At 40.1% G+C, this 20,129-nt stretch overlaps 1 protein-coding gene across 4 annotated transcripts in view; it reads right to left on the reverse strand.

The window, feature by feature from the left end:
* The window catches only part of FSD1L (fibronectin type III and SPRY domain containing 1 like), a 33,069-nt gene extending 14,184 nt beyond the window's left edge, over nucleotides 1-18,885 (reverse strand). For all 4 annotated transcript variants that reach the window (XM_063319369.1, XM_063319368.1, XM_063319367.1 and 1 more), the window contains exons 1-8: nucleotides 18,775-18,885; nucleotides 14,221-14,316; nucleotides 13,154-13,285; nucleotides 9,725-9,826; nucleotides 7,009-7,031; nucleotides 4,464-4,585; nucleotides 760-966; nucleotides 319-417 (exon numbers count right to left, since the gene is read on the reverse strand). In XM_063319369.1, the coding sequence (XP_063175439.1) occupies nucleotides 319-417; nucleotides 760-966; nucleotides 4,464-4,585; nucleotides 7,009-7,031; nucleotides 9,725-9,826; nucleotides 13,154-13,285; nucleotides 14,221-14,316; nucleotides 18,775-18,789 (796 nt within the window). In that variant the 5' untranslated portion in view covers nucleotides 18,790-18,885. The remainder of the gene's footprint in view (nucleotides 1-318; nucleotides 418-759; nucleotides 967-4,463; nucleotides 4,586-7,008; nucleotides 7,032-9,724; nucleotides 9,827-13,153; nucleotides 13,286-14,220; nucleotides 14,317-18,774) is intronic.
* Nucleotides 18,886-20,129: the final 1,244 nt, after the last annotated feature.

A 20,129-nucleotide genomic window follows, 5' to 3' on the forward strand; every position in this document is an offset into this window, starting at 1 on the left:
AGCCACAACGTTCATCTTATTTCGCTGTACATTGGCATGATGCAGCAGCACGTAATACCGTTAATCCACAGTTCAAAACAACCAATGTCAAGCTCTACTGGAGAAAGTTACATCACTACCTCATTTTTTGTGTCTGAATGCTAAAAGGCCAGCTTTGTGCCAATAAGCTTCTTAATCCTTTACAGAAATGGTTGTTTTCACTTAGCGCACACGTTTCAGCAGTGCTCATGAAGAAACAGACTTAACATACAAGTTCATTTATGAAGCCAGAACACACAGTTTTCACTACATCCAAGGTTAGAGTCCTTCAAATTTTACCTTTGGTTTCCAGAGTCACAGGATCGGAGTATTCCCCAGCCACAGCTTTGTTGCAAGCTTGTACTCTAAGGTTCACGTATTTTGTATCAAATTTTAGACCTAAAAAGTGAATGTTCATAAACTTGAGTTGACATTAGTTACTGACAATTTTTACAAGACTATATTCCATGTAGCGCTCTTCCTTTTATCTCAATCTGGCAAGAAAAGCTTAAATCAGCGTAAACTTCATTTAAGAAATGATTTTTTATAAAACCTCAAGGTCAAATTAAAAAGGCAGAGCCATTATCATATAAACCACCCAAGGCTAATGTGAAACAATGGAAGCTTCGTTGCATTCCTGAAGTTTTCCTGCATACAGGAAAATGGGTATTTCACAAAACTTCCAAGCGTAAAGAGTTGTATCAGTATTCTTGGTTTGAGCATAAATAAAACAACCTTTACCTGATAATGTATATTCAGTGGCTTTGATGTAGTCTATCAGTTCCCAAGGCTGTTCATCTTTTACTCGAGGAAGCCCAAAATTGGTTTTCCTATACTCTAGTACAAAATGATCAATTCTGCCATCATCTTCAGGCATTCTCCATGATACTGTTATGCAGTTATCTGCAACCAGACATGCTGCTAGATCTATCTCTGGAGCTTTAGGGACTGCAGAAAGACAAACATACAGATCAGTTTAAAGAGAATGGACTGAATATTAATTTGTTCTCTATGGATTTATAGAGTTCAGAAGTTGCCCTTGGCCTTGTAACAGTCATTCTTTTTTGAGGATCTGTTCCATTAGCAAGGCACAATAGGAGACTAGGCATATTACTTTGACTTAACACGCATTTTACAAAACAAGAAATATGCATTATCTCTGAAGCAAACATTTGCATCGCATTTTCCTGTTTTGTCAGTAAGTTGGGCTGATTTCCTTCTGAAAGCAATGAGAAGGGCATGTTAGAGTGGAGTGGACTTACAATTATAACCCTACATTCAGAGGAACGCTACACAAGAACATTAAACAGCAAACTTTTACTTATGAGTTTTTGGAAGGTAAGTACAGCTGCAGCCCTCAAGCAATATCACTTAAGTTTATGTCCACCACTACAGACAACTATCAGTGTAATAGTTTCCACTAGCCAGTCGGCAGTTACCTAGTTTTCTTTCCTTTTCATCCTTTGTCTCTTGAAAGAAGGGGAAAGAAGTCCTAAGATTCACTGAAGAAAATACTGACATTTTGTTTCAAGACCAAAGTAGTCTATTTCTATGAAATCAAAGAACACTTAAGTCACTGGAAAATATTTTTCAAAAGAAGGCATTTACACACTCTTCATAGTGTCCAAAGTACATTAAAGGAAGACTTTTGCTGGAGGAAGTGAAAAAGATGTTTTATTGTTTGCATGTTTTGTAGGAAGGATCTGGAAGAGCTCTTCATTTGTTTCAGCATTCACAAAAGCTTGAAATAGATAGAAGTGGCCTGCAAGTCAATATATCAATCAGGAACATCAAAAAACATACAATACTGATGCATCTGTGGAACTGACAGACCCACAGATTTTGTTTGTCAAAAATCATACCTTCTCACAACACTGAAACCCTTAACTGTGTTGTTTGGTAACGTGACCAAGTCCTAAGTACACACAGGTTGCCTTTATGCAGTTAAAACAACTATTTCTTGAACAGATTGTTAGCCATGATTCCCCTCCACAATGACTGATGACAATAAGCATCACATTAATTATGGCTGAGGCACATTTAGAGATGTGCAATTTTACCATCTAGATACAAACACCTCCTAGCTATAGCTAGCTAGAAGCAGTAGGCCTAGTTTGCTTTATGCACACTACTTCACACCTTCCCTTCATGATCTCATCAAATATTTCAACCTAGCACTACTGAAATGCAGCCTTTTATGTAAGCCAAGCAGGAATTACACTGAATCTGGTGGTATAGGTTTAAAATGCTTAGGAACAAATAAGCAGCACAGAAGAGACTGAGAGCAAAAGTATTCAAGTCTGTACTAGTTTTGGTTGGGACAGAGTTACATTTCTTCATAGAGACTTGTGCAGTGCTAAACTTTGGATTTGCGATGAAAACAGTTCCAATAACACTGGGGTTTTAGTTATTGCTCAACAGCATCAAGCACTTTCCTGCTTCTCACGCTGCCCCATCAGCGAGTAGGCTATGGGTGCACAAGAAGTTGGGAGGGGCAGCTGACACCAGCTGACGAAGGGATATCCCATAGCATATGGCATAGTGGTCAGCAATGAAAGCTGGGGGAAAAAAGAGAGAGGGACCTTCAGAGTGATGGCATTTTGCCTTCCCAAGTAACCACTACTCATGATGGAGCCCTGCTTTCCTGGAAGTGGATAAACATCTGCCTGCCAATGGAAAGTAGCAAATAAATTAACTTACAGCACACAGCTTTTGCTTTACCTATTAAAGTGTCTTTACCTCAAGCCACAAGTTTTTTCAGTTTTACTCTTCTGATTCTCTTCCCACCCCACCACAACAGGGGGGAGTGAGCAAGCAGCTGTGTGGTGCCTAGCTGCCTGCCAGGGTTAAACCACAACAAATTCTCAAGAGTTAACCACATGCATTTGCCATCAAATTTCAAAAGTCATGCAACAATAATTTGAGAATAGTATCAGTAAGATCCCTTCATAGGCAAAAGAAAAATTAAGATGAGGCAAGTATTTCAGAATACACCTGTAAATCCCTTCTTAGACAAAATTAAGAGGAAGACAAGTATTTCAGAACATATACCTCCAAGTTTAGCTACCTGTCCCAATTATTTTTGGCATGGTATAAGATACCAGATAGAGTGTCTTCCATGTGTTTGGAGTGACCAAGTCTTCAGCATAATTCTGGCAAGCAGCATTCAAATTGTTTATATTACCACAACACCAAACCTGTTTTCAAGTTCCCACGCTAGAACATTAGTATTTCTTGATATATAAAGGTCAATCAATGCTCAGTACAATTTTGCCTGCAACAGTTTGAGCTATCAGGATTTGGTGTCAAGTGTAATTTTATAGCTTGACACTAGAGTAGAGGAAAGTAAAACTGATATCCAGACAGTTAATTTTTCCTGTTTACAAATCAAAGCCCCAAACAATTTAAATTCCCATGTATTTGATAACGAAGACACACATATAAGAAGGGTCATACTAAATACTATCTTCATCTAGATACAAAACCTTGTTCACACTTGCTGTTAGATCTTTAAGATCCCATTCCTGTTAAACAGGTACACTATGATTAGCTTACCTACCTTGTTCCCTTATCTATGAAATACACAGCAATGACTGCTACCCAGAATCTAAGACTAAAAGGTGAATTCCCACCTAGACACTGCTAGCTGACCACTAGGAATAATGTTGGTAACTTACTACACCTGCTAAGACATACTGCATCTGCAGCATACAAGATAAATGGGCAGAAATGTAAACCGACGCTGCCAAGTCCTTAATGGATTTGGATTAGTGACCTAGAGAAGAAACAATTTCCATCCCTGCCAGCACTATTCTTGTCAATATATTCTTGGTACCAGTCAAGGGCAAAGTGGTTTAAATATGAAAGCAGTAAGAATAAAGAGACATGAAAGATATATACCGGAATACTGCAACTAAGTTTACTTTCAAACAGGAACAAATAGATGCATCAATACACATTTTATATTATGGTAATATCATTGCCTTAGTAGACTGCTCTCTTGCATTTCAGACCATTATCACCAGTCTTGTAAGTGACATATTAGCTTACAGTTCCATGCATAACACTACTGCAGAGGACTAGGGCTTCAGAGTGTTACTGAGGATCAAGTTAGCAGCTACAGTCTTGAGAAACACAAGACAAGTTCAAGAAGTACAGAGGAACTGACAACTCAAGAAAAAACATGGTCTCGAAGACTCATTCTCACTTCTGAGATCAATGTTATTTTCTGAAATGCTGTATTATGTAGAAATTAACACAATAAAATCAGAAAACCTTTTTACCCTCAAGGTATTCAGCTTAAAATACAATGAATAAGAACAACTTTAGATACTCTGAAAAAACTGCGCATTAGGGTGCAAGAGGTGTGGTTTTGTTTTGTTTGTTTTAAATATAGAACATTATTAATGTAGTAACAAATTAAACTCACTGCATACAATTTTTACCTGGCAAAAAATTTACAGCCTGGAGAAGGCGCCTTTCCAGAGTGAAGTCCACCATCAAATGAGTCATACTATCACTGACCGTTGGTTTCAGAGAGATGCGGAACGCTGAAGCCATTGTGACTCTAAAGTCAAGAAAGCAGCATTAGCAAAAATGTATTTTGCATTGTTTCAGTCCTATAGCCATTTTCCAAAACAGCAATCAGATAACCTGTGTCATTAATGTCAAGCTGTTAGCCAAAATAGTGATCAAAGACCAGAACGCTTTTCTAACAGATAACTGTTTACCATGTAGCACAGACTCCAAAATAGCAAGTTTTGCTAATGTGACTGTCTCAAAGACAAAATGGTGTGAGGTCTCAGTTGTTCCGTATTACTAGGCAAAGAAATACTAAAAGTGACTAGAAGCTTAAAACTTTTTACTTGTCAAAAAACTTGGATAAGAGACAAAACAAAACTCGCACAACACAAAATCAGGAAGTATGAAGTATCTAAAGCACTGCAGAATGAGCATCATATATGTTTTATATACTTAGAAATTTGAAACATAAACCTTTAGTTTAAAAAGGTCCAAAGACTTTTCTGCTTGACAAGATTGACTCATCACCCCCAAAATGCATTTTCACATGCTAAATAGAAGGCATTTATAAATAGTGAACAGGCTGAATACCCCAATTTCCTATCTACCTCTGATCGTATCCGGGGATGAAGAAGCATTTAAGTTGGAACATGCAAGTTCAGTCTTACAGGACTAAAGCACAGCTCCCATTTCCACTTCTGAAATCTTAGCTCAGTCCTTATTCTGAGTACTCCTAAGGCACTGCTGTACTCCATCAACTAGACCACAAAAAAAGGAGGACAAGTCTCTTTGCATAGTTCTGTAACTCTGAAGACATCACACCACGCAGCAGAATTTGAACAACATTAATTCAGACAGCACACAGGTCCTAACTTCTGCTTTAAAAACAGATTCTTAATTGGGAAGTTGTATACACACTACAAAAGCAAGTCAACTGCAAAAAGTTGTATCTAATTTACACCCACAGATCTGTGTCAGCTCTAGAACACCTAATAGTTCACAGGAAGTGATACACATTAAGTATTCCTCTAGCATGTAAGAGAAATTGTGTGCTAACTAAATGTACATTAAAGAATGGCAAAAACCAAAAAGTTCAGGTAGTGAAGAAGGGGGAAGCAATATGAAACTGAGTATAACGCTCAAGCGTTACAATTATGGAATATAAGACAATTATGTCACGGAACATCACAAGAGAGTCAGGTTAATTCATTTCCTAAGACAGAGTTGCCCTTCTGAAATTCATTATGGGCTGCCTAGCAGATGCCACTGCTCAGCCAGGCAGGTAAGTCTCTCCTTAAGGAAGAATAATTCTCTGATTAGCAGTAAGAGAATACTCAGTAGTCAGCTTCAGACAGCTTTTTAACTTCTGTTTAGGCACCAATCTTAGTGAGATCTCTCAGAGAGAGAACCAGCCACATTTGCTTCAAAAGGATTAGATCACACAGCATTTCAAGAAACTAGAAGATTAAGAGAATGCTTATTACAGATAAAAAGTATTAATATTCCTATCACTGCCACTATCCCTCTGATTTGTTAAGGACACTAAAACTTCACCCTTGGAAAAGCAAAGATTAATTACTTTTAAATTAATTTTTTAAAATTAATACATTTAATTAATTAATAATTAATTTATGAGAAATTAATTAATTACTCATTTTACACAAACCTTCAGAGAATTTAGACAATCAGACCCTTCCTGGACAACCCATAAATTGAAACCCAACGTACTTGCTCTATAAGAGCAATATATGGTGGAAACACCCTGTGAGCTGTCTTTGAAGATATTATGCACATCACAGTAAGTTTTCTGAACCAGGTCAGACTCTCAGAACATAGTTATCCTTCTTCCAAGTAAAGAAAAATAACCTTAGCATTTATTTTGAAACCTTAACATTTTGCTTTCTAAACAATAATTTGAAGACACAGTTCAAAGAAGAGCTACAAGAAATAGCAGTTCCACTGACATCAGTCAGAGTGATGTCACCAGGAATATTTCAACACCTACAAGACTTTTTACATTCAAAAGGAAAAGCAGCTAGCAAAAGTCTGTAAGTACTTTAAAAAAAAAAACCACACCAAAATTTTCTCATAAATTAAAGGGACCAAGTCAGCTTGAAACATTATTAAATTTCAGCCATCTGGCATTAATAATAAATCAACAGTTTATTAGTAATAATAATTAATTATATACTTACATATACTTAAAGAAATAATAACAATAGCTGTTGCAGAGGTCCACTTCCCTGCATTAAAAACACCTTTCTCTTATATTAAGTCATGGAAGGCCAACAGCCATCAAGGAAGCATTAGAAGTTCTTAGCTCTCTCTCAGAAGTTGCGATGTCAGAACAAACACTTAGGAAAGAGTCAATTAATTTAATTTAAGCTGACTATGACCCTTTCAAAATAAATGCATTTTCAAGGATAAGATTAATTCAAAGACATAAGAGCAATAGACTTTTTACTGTACCTCTCTTTGATCTGTCTGGCAGCCTTGGGGCATGTCAAGGAGAAAAGAGAGAAAGTAGGTTAATAGTATTGGTTAGAACTGCAATAAGGTATCACCTGTGAAAAACTGATCAACACCTCCACCAAACTAATTCCAAATTACTCAGCTTCCTGGGCATGACTTTTTCTCTTCCCATTTAACTACCATGGTATTTTCTGTGAAACTATAGCTTGTTAGTAGCACATAACCATACCTGACCTGTTTGGCTATACATCATATGATGTATACTCTGACAAACAAGGAAAAAAAAATAGGACTTGCTTCAACTTTTCCTCTGAAAGTTATTATACTATCACAATACTCCCTAGAAGGCTCTCTCCATATGTCACTATTCGAAACCATAGAATACAGTTCTTTCCAGCATTTAAATAATACCACTGAAGCAGATGCAGAAGTGGTGATGGCATATTTCAAAGATAAACATTAACTGCAATTTGGAAAGGCAAAATCCCCGTCCTTCACCAAGAAGAACTGCAAATTGTTGAAGCAGTGATGGCTGAGTTAAGCCTGCTGAATTCATGCCTGGAGTTAACCTTGCTACTTGATCTAGTTGCCATTCAGCTGAACTACTTTCGCTTCCGAAGAGGGGATAAAAAACATCAGGTAGTTTCTCAGTTTAAAGTTAAACAAAAGTGGAGGACTTCCAAATTTTTCACTAAATACAAAGCACGCTCAATGAAAAAATAACAAAAGTCAGTTGTACATAAAACCAATTTTATATTCCCAAAGTGGGAAGCAGAAAAAACCCAGAAGTGTTTAGAAAAAAATTAGTTTACGAGGTAGCTTTGTTTTACCTCAAACCAAAGTTATTCTAAGAACTACTGACTGATTTTCCTACATGACAGCTGTAGACAGAACCAAAAGCCTTCTTCATAACCTCTATACCTTATAGAGCATGTGGTAGCCAGGATTCAATGAACAGTCTTCTGCAAGACAGTCATGGCTTAACCTCTTTGAATTCGGTTTGTTTCCAGGCTACTGGCAAAGAAGGGTATCAGCCCATCTCAGATGAACTGCCCAGTAGTGTCAAACCACATCCTGTCTAATCACTGAACCCTCCTGTATGCTAGCATTCATGTTCTTTTGACTTCCAGGTAAGCCAATTCAGCAAATAAAGCCACCAGAAACCTAACATAGAAAAAAATAAAAAAAATAATCATAGTTTAGTCTTACAATAGTTTCCCATGAACTGATTTCCTAGAGGATCCGAACAAAATTTGTGCTGATAAAAAAGTCAAGGATGGAGCTGCTGTTTCAGGAACACTTGGCATTCCTACCAGAGGAGCAATAGATTTAGCTAGCTAATAGCCAAGGCAACACTATCTTAAAATGCCATATCAAAAGGCACATTTACAAGTGCAAGCTAGTGTAATACAACTTTCAAATCCTAGATATTAGAGTTGACTAAATTAGATTTCTGTATCTTAAGCCTCAGAATCCAAATTTAAAGAGATTTTCCCCCCAAACACTCAAATAACTTTCCTTAGTGCATTTGATTGAAAAAAGCATTAGAGACATCTGAAAAGAAACAACTTACAACAAATTCAAAGTTACATTCTGCACTCTGCTTAAGAGCTAACTTAAATCTTTACACATTGCTATGACAAGACAGAAAAAACAATTCCAACTGAAGTGCTAAGAAAAATACTCAGTTTAGGAATTGTCACTCTTTAAGGCAAATAAAACAAAGCTGACACTCAGGAAGCGTGACAGCACACAAACATGTTGCCAAAAGGTATAACTGACACAGTAAGACAGCTTTCCTGTCCACTCTTTTAGAATAATTTGTGTCCTTGTTCCTGCTAAAACATAGAAGGCAAAAGTAATTGGGTCTTGAATTTGTCATGGCTGACCCCACTACTAACACAAGGATTATAATAGCAAGCCTAGTATACCACATAAGTGTATATGTAGAACTGTTTTATTAATTTGTAAGTAGATTCTTTCAGTTAGATACATGTTGCCTTATTTACAAGTCTGCTGTTGTAAAGTACATGTTATTTGTATTGGAATCACAACGCGAGGCCCAAATCAGGCTCCTGCCTGCACAATATACAAATGCATTAGAAAGTTTTGGGGGAGTACAGGAACCATTGCCCTGAATTCAGTTTCATAAGATCCTTCAGGACAAGTGTAGAGTTCATAGTTGTAAATTAAAGATTTACAGCTTGCATGAAGTTCTGCAAAACAAAGATCTTATCAAACACTGACGGCTGCAGCTTGAGTACACAAACTCTCTGCAAGTGTCACGTAACAGCACTGGGCAACTGACAAAGTCACTTGCCACTGCTTTGACTGCTTGCCATCAAACATTTTGTAAGTCTTGGTTCCGTTTCATAGAGATTTATTTCACCCTCACTTTCTGGGTTCGCTTACCTAACGTCAGTACAGGTTGGCTTAACACTGACAGTTGTCCAGGAGAAGGTATTCCTTTCCGTCCCCCCTCACTCTAAATAAGAAAAACCTTATTTTATTAGAGATTGCATAAAAACCCAAGACTATAGTGCTTGACTTGGCCTCCTCAACAGAACATTAACTGTACTTTCATAGGCCTCTCTACTCTTACTCTCAGTGCTCCTGGTAAGTTTGCAGGATCCACTACAGTACTGCAAAAGATATTTCAAATTGAGACAAATACCAACATCTGCCTTATGCATATCTGTTCCAAGTTTCCTACCTTCAAGAATTCCACAGGGTCCTTTATGTCCAATGACTGCGCAGCAAGTTCCAGCAGCTCTTCAGAACTCTCTAGGGCATTACTACACTGGCTAAGCTGCTCCTGAAGCAAAAACAAAGAGTAAGAATTTGATGCATTCACATTTAAAAAGTGGTTTACGAACTACCAGTACTAGAACTACATGGCTTTGCTATGCATTTGTAACAACTTATTACCTTACCCAATCAAGGCTATTACTTCTGACACATTGTGTGAACTAGAACTTCACTGTGCTTGAAAAGCACACAGTGACACATGGCACATCCTATAAATCCAAAGGGGAAACAGTTGGATAGATGGTGAAGTCTGATTTAAAAGCCAGATTTAATTTGAAGGCCTGTTTCTCTCAACATCAGGATTTCAGAAGCAAAGAAATGCTTACATCTGCATGCACTACAATTTCTATTTACAGAACTGCACTTCACCAATGAACTGATATTGTTTAATGTAGCATTAGCCTTGAAAAAGGCAGTTATTTTATCTCCAACCAGCTCTAGAATTGTCACGAGACAATCCTGAAAGTCAGTACTGCTGTACAACAAATGGGAATAGTAGAGGAAGGGGAACAGAGGAAGAAAGGCAGAAGAGCCATTTCTTTCATGATTATCTAAAACAATACCTAAACTACCATTGCCAGTACACAAAACAGCCCACAGAGAACACCTGGTATTACATATACGGGTATATCCCTAAACAGATTAGTTTTGAATCCACTGCAGGATCCTAAACATACCACAGGTTAAACAAGAGGTGTACTTTAAGCCTTCCAACAGCTTTTGCATCACCACTGAATCTACAGCTGTTTTTCTCTTCATGTGGTATTTACTGTAATATCTCAGAACAACTCAAACAGAAAGTAATTATTTTTCTTTAAAACACTTCATAAAAGACAGCTTGGTCTAAAGAAGTCACTGTCTCAGAAGCAACCAACGCTTGCATCAACTTTGAGAACAGACTGGTCTGAAGCACTTCAGAAGTGTAACTGGTTTTGTCAAGTGTGGTGAGTTGACCTGGGCCAGCTGTTCCTCAGATTTACTGTGCAAGGATAAAATAGCAGTAAGGAAACAGTCCAACAGCTAGAAGTTTGTATGCAGTTTCCAGATAACTTCTGAACCATGCCATTAACACAAGTTGTCATTCATCTAATACAGCTGCTCTCCTCTTTGGAGGATATCCAATGCTGACAAATTCAGATATACCATGATAGTGCCAAAATGTCCCAGGCAAACACCTCAAAAGAGAGAAGTTAATGCCAGAGGCATTTTCAAACAGCTCTGCAGAAGTGACACAGTAACTGGATGCTTCCATTATCATCTTACGGAGATGCATCTGCATTTGGGAGTTAAAAATAAATACTTTAGTGTCATTAAAATACACTGCCCCAAAATGAAGCAATGTATTTTCAAAGCAAAGGTTTAAGGAGAATTTCTAATTTTCAGCCTTAACTTCCAAGGAAATTATTTGGGAGGGATCAGCCTAAATACTAAATCCTCACCCTCTTCCACCATTATGTAGCCCCAGTATTTTAAGTTACAGCTCATTCTCAACAAGAGCATTTAGTCAACTCAGAAGACTAAATATAGCACAAGCACTTTAAGAGGACATAAATTAAGCAAGTCCATTCCTTTCAACTGGATGTTTAGACCTCACTGAAGTTCCTTGGTTTCCTCATACAAAGTTTCAGTTCCAGCCAAAGATAATGGCTTGCATTAATACATTCAATGCAACAGTTTTCATCTGTTAGTTTGGTTTGGTAGATTTGACTGTTGGGAAACGCCTTCTTGGACTGCCTGTTACAGAGGAAGCTTGGTCTGTCATCAAGTAAAGAGAATGTTCTTTGGGCCTGTAGTTAGAGAGGAGCCTCAGCTGAAAGACAAGTAGGGCACTTAGCAACTATGTCAGTGATCTGTAACATTCCACTTGTCTTCATCCACTTCAGACTAAGTAGCAGATCAGCTGTTCGACACAGATATCGGGCAGCAATTCTTGGTACAGCTGTAACACACTGACAAGCTTTCTGAAGAACTTCGTTCAACCACACCTGAGCTTGATCAAATGAGCTTATCTATCAGAAAATTAACAGACAGTACCAGAATTAACAGAAAATGTCAACAGTCAAACTGCCAGATGAGTAACTATCAAAACAGTTTTCAGTTCCAGAATCATTTTTTGCAAGATCAACTTTAGTTGATCAACTCCACTAGAAGGCAGAATAATTGATACATGCCACAGCTGAATTTCTCCTGTGAGCTGTTCATTGAGAAGCACTTATTTTTTAAGCATTTAAGTCCTAAGTGTCCATGGATGTAGCTAGACCTCTGTCTGTTGAGAAACTTCAGAAGAACTTAAAACAGACATATGGAGAGAAATAAGCGCACTCTTCCATCTCCAATTTTAAGTGCTTAACTCAAATTGTGCACTCAGAAGTTCTGGAGTGTTTTACACCCAGAGTAAAAAACAGACCTTGTAAGAAAGCCTGTGGAAGTTGTTTCAGGAATTTAAACTGACTAGACACAAGAAGATGAAGTTTTTCAGAAACAAACACCTTCCTTATTGCTTTTCATAAGCAAAAAGAGCTAGGTAGAAGAGTGCTGCAACTAAGATCATTTAAAGAAAAAAGACAGAGAAACAGCTTCTGCTTAAAAGATTTAACTGTGCTTTGACCCCGTGCAACCAGACTTTCTGAAAACTAGAGCCGACCTGCTACACACTACTCGAAAAACATAGACTTATACATGTTTCAGAAAGCTATGTTTTTGTTTCTGTTCTCTGAGACTCACTGGAAACATTCTCCTGCATGAAATTATACAACTACAAGCTGGTGAAGTTCATATAGCAGGTTTAGTAGCAGGCACCAGTGTAACCTGTTCCCAGACAATTCCCATATGTATTCCAGTGTGCATATACAATTTGCTTGATGTTAACAAATGGAAGATGGCTAGGTCTGTCAATAGGAGATCAGCCTCTGTGCTTCGGATACCTGACGTGATTCTCAACTAAGTTCAAGTCTGAACAAATCACTGAGGCATGTCTACAGGTTCAGATGCTTATATTCCAAAGAAACCAATTTCAGTCCACAAGCTGTTCATTAGTTTGAAGGAAGCAAACATATCTAAGTCCTGCTCCGACGCAGCAAATCCCCACCTGTAAGCTCTACAAGTACTACTACATCCTTTCTACATAACAACGTTGAGAACATAAATATGCTAGACACCATCAACTACCCTAGAAGAAGGTTCCAGAGAAGTACTTATAACAAAGAAAACATCTACCTTACACTTACTGCATTTCTTGCAACACTACCAAAATCACTCAGTTGAGATTTAAAATAGCAGTTTAAAAATGCTTTGACCCAGCTGTAAAAATTTACAGATTTAGTTATATAGTTACCTGCAGAGCTTGAACTTTACGGGCCTCTTCTTGCTGAATAGTGCTGGCCATACTCCCCTTCATCTCATCCAGTAGAGAATACAGACCATCAAATTCTTCATCCAACTCACTGATTGCATTAGAAGAGTTTACCTAAGAAGAGAATTAAAACTGCTGCAATTTGTACTGGAAACAATGCAGACTAGTCTTTTAGACTGAAAGTCACATTGTTTGCCCAAAAGAGCTTTGCTATGACCGCTGAATACCTTGTCACTGCTCCTCATCTTATCAAAAGTGATGGACACCTCTTAAGCAGACTTTACATTAAAACACCGAAGACTGAAATCCATGAAAATTCCGTAATACTCAAACTTGCACAGAACCAACATAATTGTTAACTTTGTTCCATGCCAAAAGGCCTTGAGTTCTCTCTCACAATTATATATTTATTGTCAGATGTTTGTAAGGAGTTAGTTATCCAGCTCCATATAAAACAGCTTAATTTGATACTAAAAACTGCACTCAAGAAGACAGCTTAAAGATCTGCCGGATAATTTTTATTTCTGCAGGTAAATTTGCTGAGCTTTAACATGAAAAAAAGAGCTTAGCGTTCATTGATAGGCTAAAGAAACCTAAACCTCATCCTAGTGTAGATGCTCTAAAAATTAGGTCCAACTATTAACTTAAGCCCAACAAATAGCAACTACTAAAAAAGAGAAAGAGCAAATAATTTTATCTCCAGTATCAGAATGGTCTCATTTTTAACTCTGCCAAGCAGACTAGAAGTCTAGAAAAGACACACTACTTCCAGTTAACAGGAGTTTGAGATCTTGCATCACAATTCAGATTCTCTTCCACACAAACCCCACAATAATTTTTTTTTTCATGAAAAGCAAAACCACCATACCTTTCAACTAGAGACAGACTTAAAAAATAAAATGTTTTTCTACCTGGTTCCAACATGAAGATATATTTAAAATTTGACTCTTTCATCCCATCCCTTACACACTACCCAAACAGTTTGAAATTGACAAAACTGAAAAGTTGCTCCCCTCTCAGCTACAATCTATGAGACTTAATATATATACCTGAACATTTTTTATTGTATGGTTCAGCATGTCAATGAAGTTGTGAATTTCACCATTTTTGTTCGCTAGATTAGAGACAATCCTTTGCAGAGCCTCCTAGAATTACAAAAACAAGTGAGTTAAGTTGTAAAAGAATCTTGTAATTTTTTTTAACCATGACCATTTCAACATACATGGAAATTCATCATATACATTTCAGTTCTGGTGAATTCAATTTCTATTCTGATGAGATCAGGAAATAAATTTTCTTAGAAAAGAGAAAGATTATCAAAGGTCTAAGAAGCATTCCACCAAACTAAAGATCTCCAGCTGTTAGTCTAAGAGAAATCAAGAATCTGTTTTATGATACACCACTCTTTCACATGTTTTGCTACCCATGTTTGTGCAACTCCCAAGTCCTCTAAACCAGACTACCTACTGGCACCACACTCCGCCATATACAGCTCCTCCAGATGAGAAAGCTAGTGCAAAAACAACCGAACAGTGAACCAATAAAGGAAAAAAAAAAAAAGCTGGTAAAAGTTAACCCAGAAGAAAAATAGCATTTTCTATTGTCAAAAGAAGCTAGTGTTAAATAATTAAACTGACAGTTTATCATATACACAGAAAAAAAACCTTTAACAGTGATTTGTAAACTTATTCTACAAGTGGTAAAATATTTTGGCAAATAAACTATATATTCGAATGAAAAGTTACCTCAAAGAATAAAGCTTACCAATAGCTGAAAAAGAGAATCAAGGTTATTTCTCTGGTGTACTACTCCAGCTATTAAAAAGGATTAGATTCAGCTTACAAAACACATACTAAGAGGGCAAAACTGTTAAGCACAACAAAATGATTTTTAAATTAAATAAGACTACCAAGTTTAGTTTTGTTGAGTAGTCAAATGCATATTCTAAGAATTTGACAAAAACACATCAACAGTTAGTACTTAAAATTGAGTCGCATAATTAAAGCACAGAGCACATCAGCATATTTAAGTAAAAATAAAGGACAAGGTGAGGAGATAACTAAGAACTTTCTGTTATGTAATTCAGGCTGGTTGATAATAAGTTTTAGAAACAAATCTGACTCTAAAATGCTAGATTTGGCTTTTTTTAAAAAGTAGAACATTCTTAATCAGTTGGACTCAAGAGTTTCACGTTGTTCAGCTTAATATTATTGATAACAGTGAGGAAATCAAGGCATGGAGAGCTAATAAGCACAACTTAAGAACAGCCTGACCACCAAAAAGACATTGCGATTTCTTAATAACCATTTACTACTTATATCACATTTGTTTGCCAAAAAGCAAGAAAAATATTTTGTCTTTTCACAACATCCACAGTGAACTTCAACACTATGTCCTGCTTAAGGAATCTCTCCACTAGACCTAAGCCACAGAATGGTTTGGGTTAGAAGGGACCTTAAAGATCATCTAGTTCCAACGCCCTGCCATGGCCAGGGACACCTCCCACTAGACCAGGCTGCTCAAAGCCCCATCCAGCCTGGTCATGAACACTTCCAGGGATGGGGCATCCACAACCTCCCTGGGCAACCTCTTCCAGTGTCTCACTACTCTCATAGGAAAGAACTTCTTCCTAACAGCCAATCTAAACCCACCCTCTTTCAGTTTGAAACCATCACCCCTTGTCCTATCATTACACTCCCTGATAAAGAGTCCCTCCCCATTCCTCCTGTAGGCCCCCTTTAGGTACTGGAAGGCTGCTATAAGGTCTCTCTGGAGCCTCCTCTTCTCCAGGCTGAAGAACCCCAACTCTCTCAACCTGTCCTCATAGCATAGGTGCTCCAGCCCTCTGATCATCTTCGTGGCCCTCCTCTGGACCCACTACAACAGGTCCATGTCCTTCTTATGTTGGGGGCCTCAGAGTGGATGCGATACCTGTTTCTTCTGACCCATTCCTGAACAGTTTTCAATGAATCTACAATGATGTTGCAGTATTGGTAGTCCAACCCATTGCCTGTTTGCACAGCGTCATGCTCATAAAGTTAAACCACTAGCAGAGGAAAATGAAATTTTACTGCTTTTACCACAGGCATTGTTATGCTGTTATATGAAGATAAAAAGGACCAGCTAGTAGTGACTGAAATTAGGACTCTGAAGAAAAGAAACAAGACCAGATCAGTTTCTTTCAGAAGCAGAGTACAGCAACTCTTGATCACTTCATTACAGAATATTTTCATTGTCTGGTTAAAACTGAACATGCTTAAAGACACGTTAGAATGTCAAATGAAACGCCACTGTCCAACCAGCTGCTTCGGCATTCACTACTGACCAGAGGCAATTGTTTTTGCATGTCAGAAACATTAAGCCTTAGATCCTATAAACACAACTGTCAATTTGGATGAACAAGAAAACTCACAATCCTCTTTCAGATAGGATATTAGGGCTTACTCGGTTGCACCACATGGAAAAAAAATAATTAGTCTTCTTGCACATAGTACTGAACAATGTTTTTGGTTTTCATAGTTACACACTGATTAAAGGAAGAGATCTACATCTGAGGAATGCTTAGAAAGCCTTTACACAGCCAAATACGTGGCTGCAACTGGAAGATAACTGTCAAACAAGGTTTTCCACTACATCTAAAGTTAAAGTCACCTGAACAAACAAGGATCAATATGGCTTTTTTTAAGTAAGCTACCAGTTTCTCCAAACAGAAACTCCACCAGGTTTGGTCAAACTCGAATAAGTATAGACACCTTGTACAAGTGCAGTTGCAAGAGGCCTAAAAATACTGACCATCAGTAGACAGAATTTTTCTTAAACACCAATGCACAAACCACCAGAACAGAAAGTCAGCTTTTAGGAATCCCTAACATATAATATTTTCCATTGTAATTTTTAATCCCTACTATGTAATAAACAGATTTTCTTCCAAACATGTCAAGACACAAGTAAAATTCAAAACAATGCACTGTTGTCATTTTTACCTTTTCATGGGAATTTCTGAAAAGTCATTACAATTACGTGTAACAGAAAGGGCATCAGAAAAATTACCAACATAAGCAGCAGTTGAGGCTTACATTCTAAGTTACTTTATAAAAGAATTACAATGGCACCAAGCTCAGCAAATCTTCTTGGTATTTCTACACTGAAGGAAATTTAAATCTATTGCCCACAGACAAACGTTGCATTTCATAGAATGGTATTACAAACAATTTTCTTTTAGTTTTCTCTCTCAGAACAGAGTTTCTGAAGCAACATTGGGCCTAGGACAAAATCCTGTGTCATACTAACCTTCATGTGCAGATCAAATTTCAAACAAGAGGACATACTTACTTAGCCTCCATTAATTTAATCTTCTGCACTTTGAAGTCCACATGTTGAAGTTGCCAGTTTGAAGGTGTACTTAAGACAATACAGGTGACAACAGCAAATTAACAGACAAAGTATTGTAAAATATGGTATCAACTGCAATTTTACCACTTTATTCAGAACCTCTGAGCAGCACCAAAATTCAAAAATGATCAGTGACACCACTCAGGAACATCCACCTAGAGCACCCACAACAGCTGCAGCCCTTATTTACTCCTTCTCCAAGAGACTAATCTCACATAAAGCAAGCAAAGGCACACAGGCTCAAATTCACGTAGTATCTACCAGGGGCACACTTTTTTGGCATTTCACATCTTACCTTCCAAAACACAGATGAGCACAAAACGGCAGTGCACAAGGACTTAATTAAAATAGCAAACATCTGTGATCTCTAAGTTTCAAGCCATCAGCAGTGCTAGTTATCCAGACCCTACTCATAAACTACCTTCCAAGGTAAGGAAAGCACAGCCTTCACAGAGACTAACAGAAGTCCTTTTGGAATGCCAGACTGAAAGCCAAAAGGCTGAGTCAGAACTTTCTGCAGAGAGTATCATTTTCAGAAAGCCCGGCCCTTGGCCAGGCACATCTCTGCTCCTCAGCGATGTGCCCCGGGGGGCAAACAGCAAGTAAGGGAAGGAGGGAATTATAGAGCAACAGCCATAGGAAAAATAACCCACGAAATCCTTTTATTAATTAGTTCCCTTCAACACAGGATTACATCAAGGAGAAACAGAAGGGCCTATGTACGCACCATAATTACTTATGACAGGAATACACAACGTAGAAGAGCTCCACACCAGAACCGTACTTCATTAAGATGCACCAACCGCGGCGGTAAGTGCGGCCCCCGAGGCAGGCAGGAGGGGAGAAGCCCCCCTCGCTGGGCGCCCCTCCGCTCCCGAGCCTCTCCGCAGGAGCAGCCCCCCACCACCCTCCACAGCCGCCCGGGGGGAGCAGGGCCTCCCTCAGCGGGCGGATAACGTCTAACCGCCTGAGCCGCCGCCCATCTCCTCAGGCAGTCCGGCCGAGCTGGGGTAAAGCCGGGCTACCCGGGGGTAACGCCCCAGCGGCATTCGCCGGCCACAGCCCCGGCGCCCGAGCCCAGCGGCACAGCGAGTTGAGGGAGGGCAGCCCACCCCCTCCACCCACCCCCGCCCAGCCCAGCCCAGGCCAGGCCGGCGCGGCCGCCCGCCAGCGCCCCGCGGGGAGGCCGGCTGCCGCCGCCGAGCACTCACTCTGTGCGGATCCATGATGAGGAGGGAGCGGCGCCAGCACCGCCGGCAGCGCCCGGCCCCGCGTAAACACGGCCACGGACGCCGCCGCCCCCCGGGCAGACCACGCCCCGCCCCGGCCCGGAGCGGCGCGGCGCACGCGCGCCGGGGCTGCGCATGCGCGCTGCTCTCCGCCCCATACCCTCCCTCCCCTTCGTTTCCCCCTCGCGCACGCCGGCGGCACGTGCGCCTCGCCTCGCCGCCCCTCCCGGGAGAGGCCTGTGGGCATGCGCTAGCCGGAGCCGGCAGCCGAAGGCCGGGGACAGGCTGCGAGCGGGCTGCGCTGGTTGCGGCGCGTTCGAGCCCCGGCACCGGGAGATGGAGCGCCCACGCCGCGGGTGTCAGGCAGCAGGACAGAGCCGGGTCTCCCCACGCCGAGGCCGGTGCCGAGGCCTGGGGGAGGCAGGCGGGCAGGCACCCCAAAACTCTGGGTGGCGCCCGTGGGAAGTCTCCAGGCCGGCGCAGCCCTCCCCGTGCTTGCCTCCCACTGTGGGTCGCGGGGCAGCGGTCCCGCCACAGGCAACAGAGCCCCCACCCCAGCCGCCATCTGTGATGGCAGCAGCGCCACAGCGGCAGTAGTGTACCTTCTGTTGTGCTGTGTCGTGTTATCATGCTGTATCGGCTGTACGTATACTAGGTTAGATGTCCCGTCAGGCAGCTTTGCTTTATCTCAGAGCTCACTAATCCCATTTAAAAAAAAAAAAGGATCGTTTCACTGCAGTATTGGAAAGAAATAGTAATTTCACTTTACAGAAATACAGCCATAAAACAGCCGTGGGGCTGAAGCGTAGCCTTACGGTTTTATAGCTGCTTTGAGTGCTGCGCTGATACTAAAAAGCAATGCTTTCCACATTGGGTGCACAGCAGCAGGAGCCCACTGCTAGCGTGGAAGTTTATCACAGTTGGGACATTTTGCCACCTACCAGTGAAGGTATCTCTTTAAATGCATTTATGCCCCTGCGAGCCCTGTCTCACCATGGTTTTAACTTCTCCGTGGGCAGCGCCGTACGAACACAGGGCAGGAGGAACCGCAGAAGCACAAGGTGGTGTTGACCTGCCAAGAGGCGGAGCTCCAAGTCTTCCCTGCTCCGTCCAGAGGTCTCCTGCGGCTCCGTTACCAGGCACAGGCTGGGCCTTGGCTGAGGTTTGAACATTTGTTGTAGTTATTAGAGGTACCTGATATCTTATGTGTTCCGATTACCGCCCACAGCCTGTGCTAGTAGTTTCCACTTGAAACCTTTGAAAGAAGAGGAAGAAAAATCATGTCTGGTTGTACCACAGCTCAGTCTGATAAGAGGCAAGGAGTCTTACACCCGCAG

The sequence above is a fragment of the Chroicocephalus ridibundus genome, chromosome Z (genome assembly GCF_963924245.1).
Source record: "Chroicocephalus ridibundus chromosome Z, bChrRid1.1, whole genome shotgun sequence".
Classification (NCBI taxonomy): domain Eukaryota; kingdom Metazoa; phylum Chordata; class Aves; order Charadriiformes; family Laridae; genus Chroicocephalus; species Chroicocephalus ridibundus.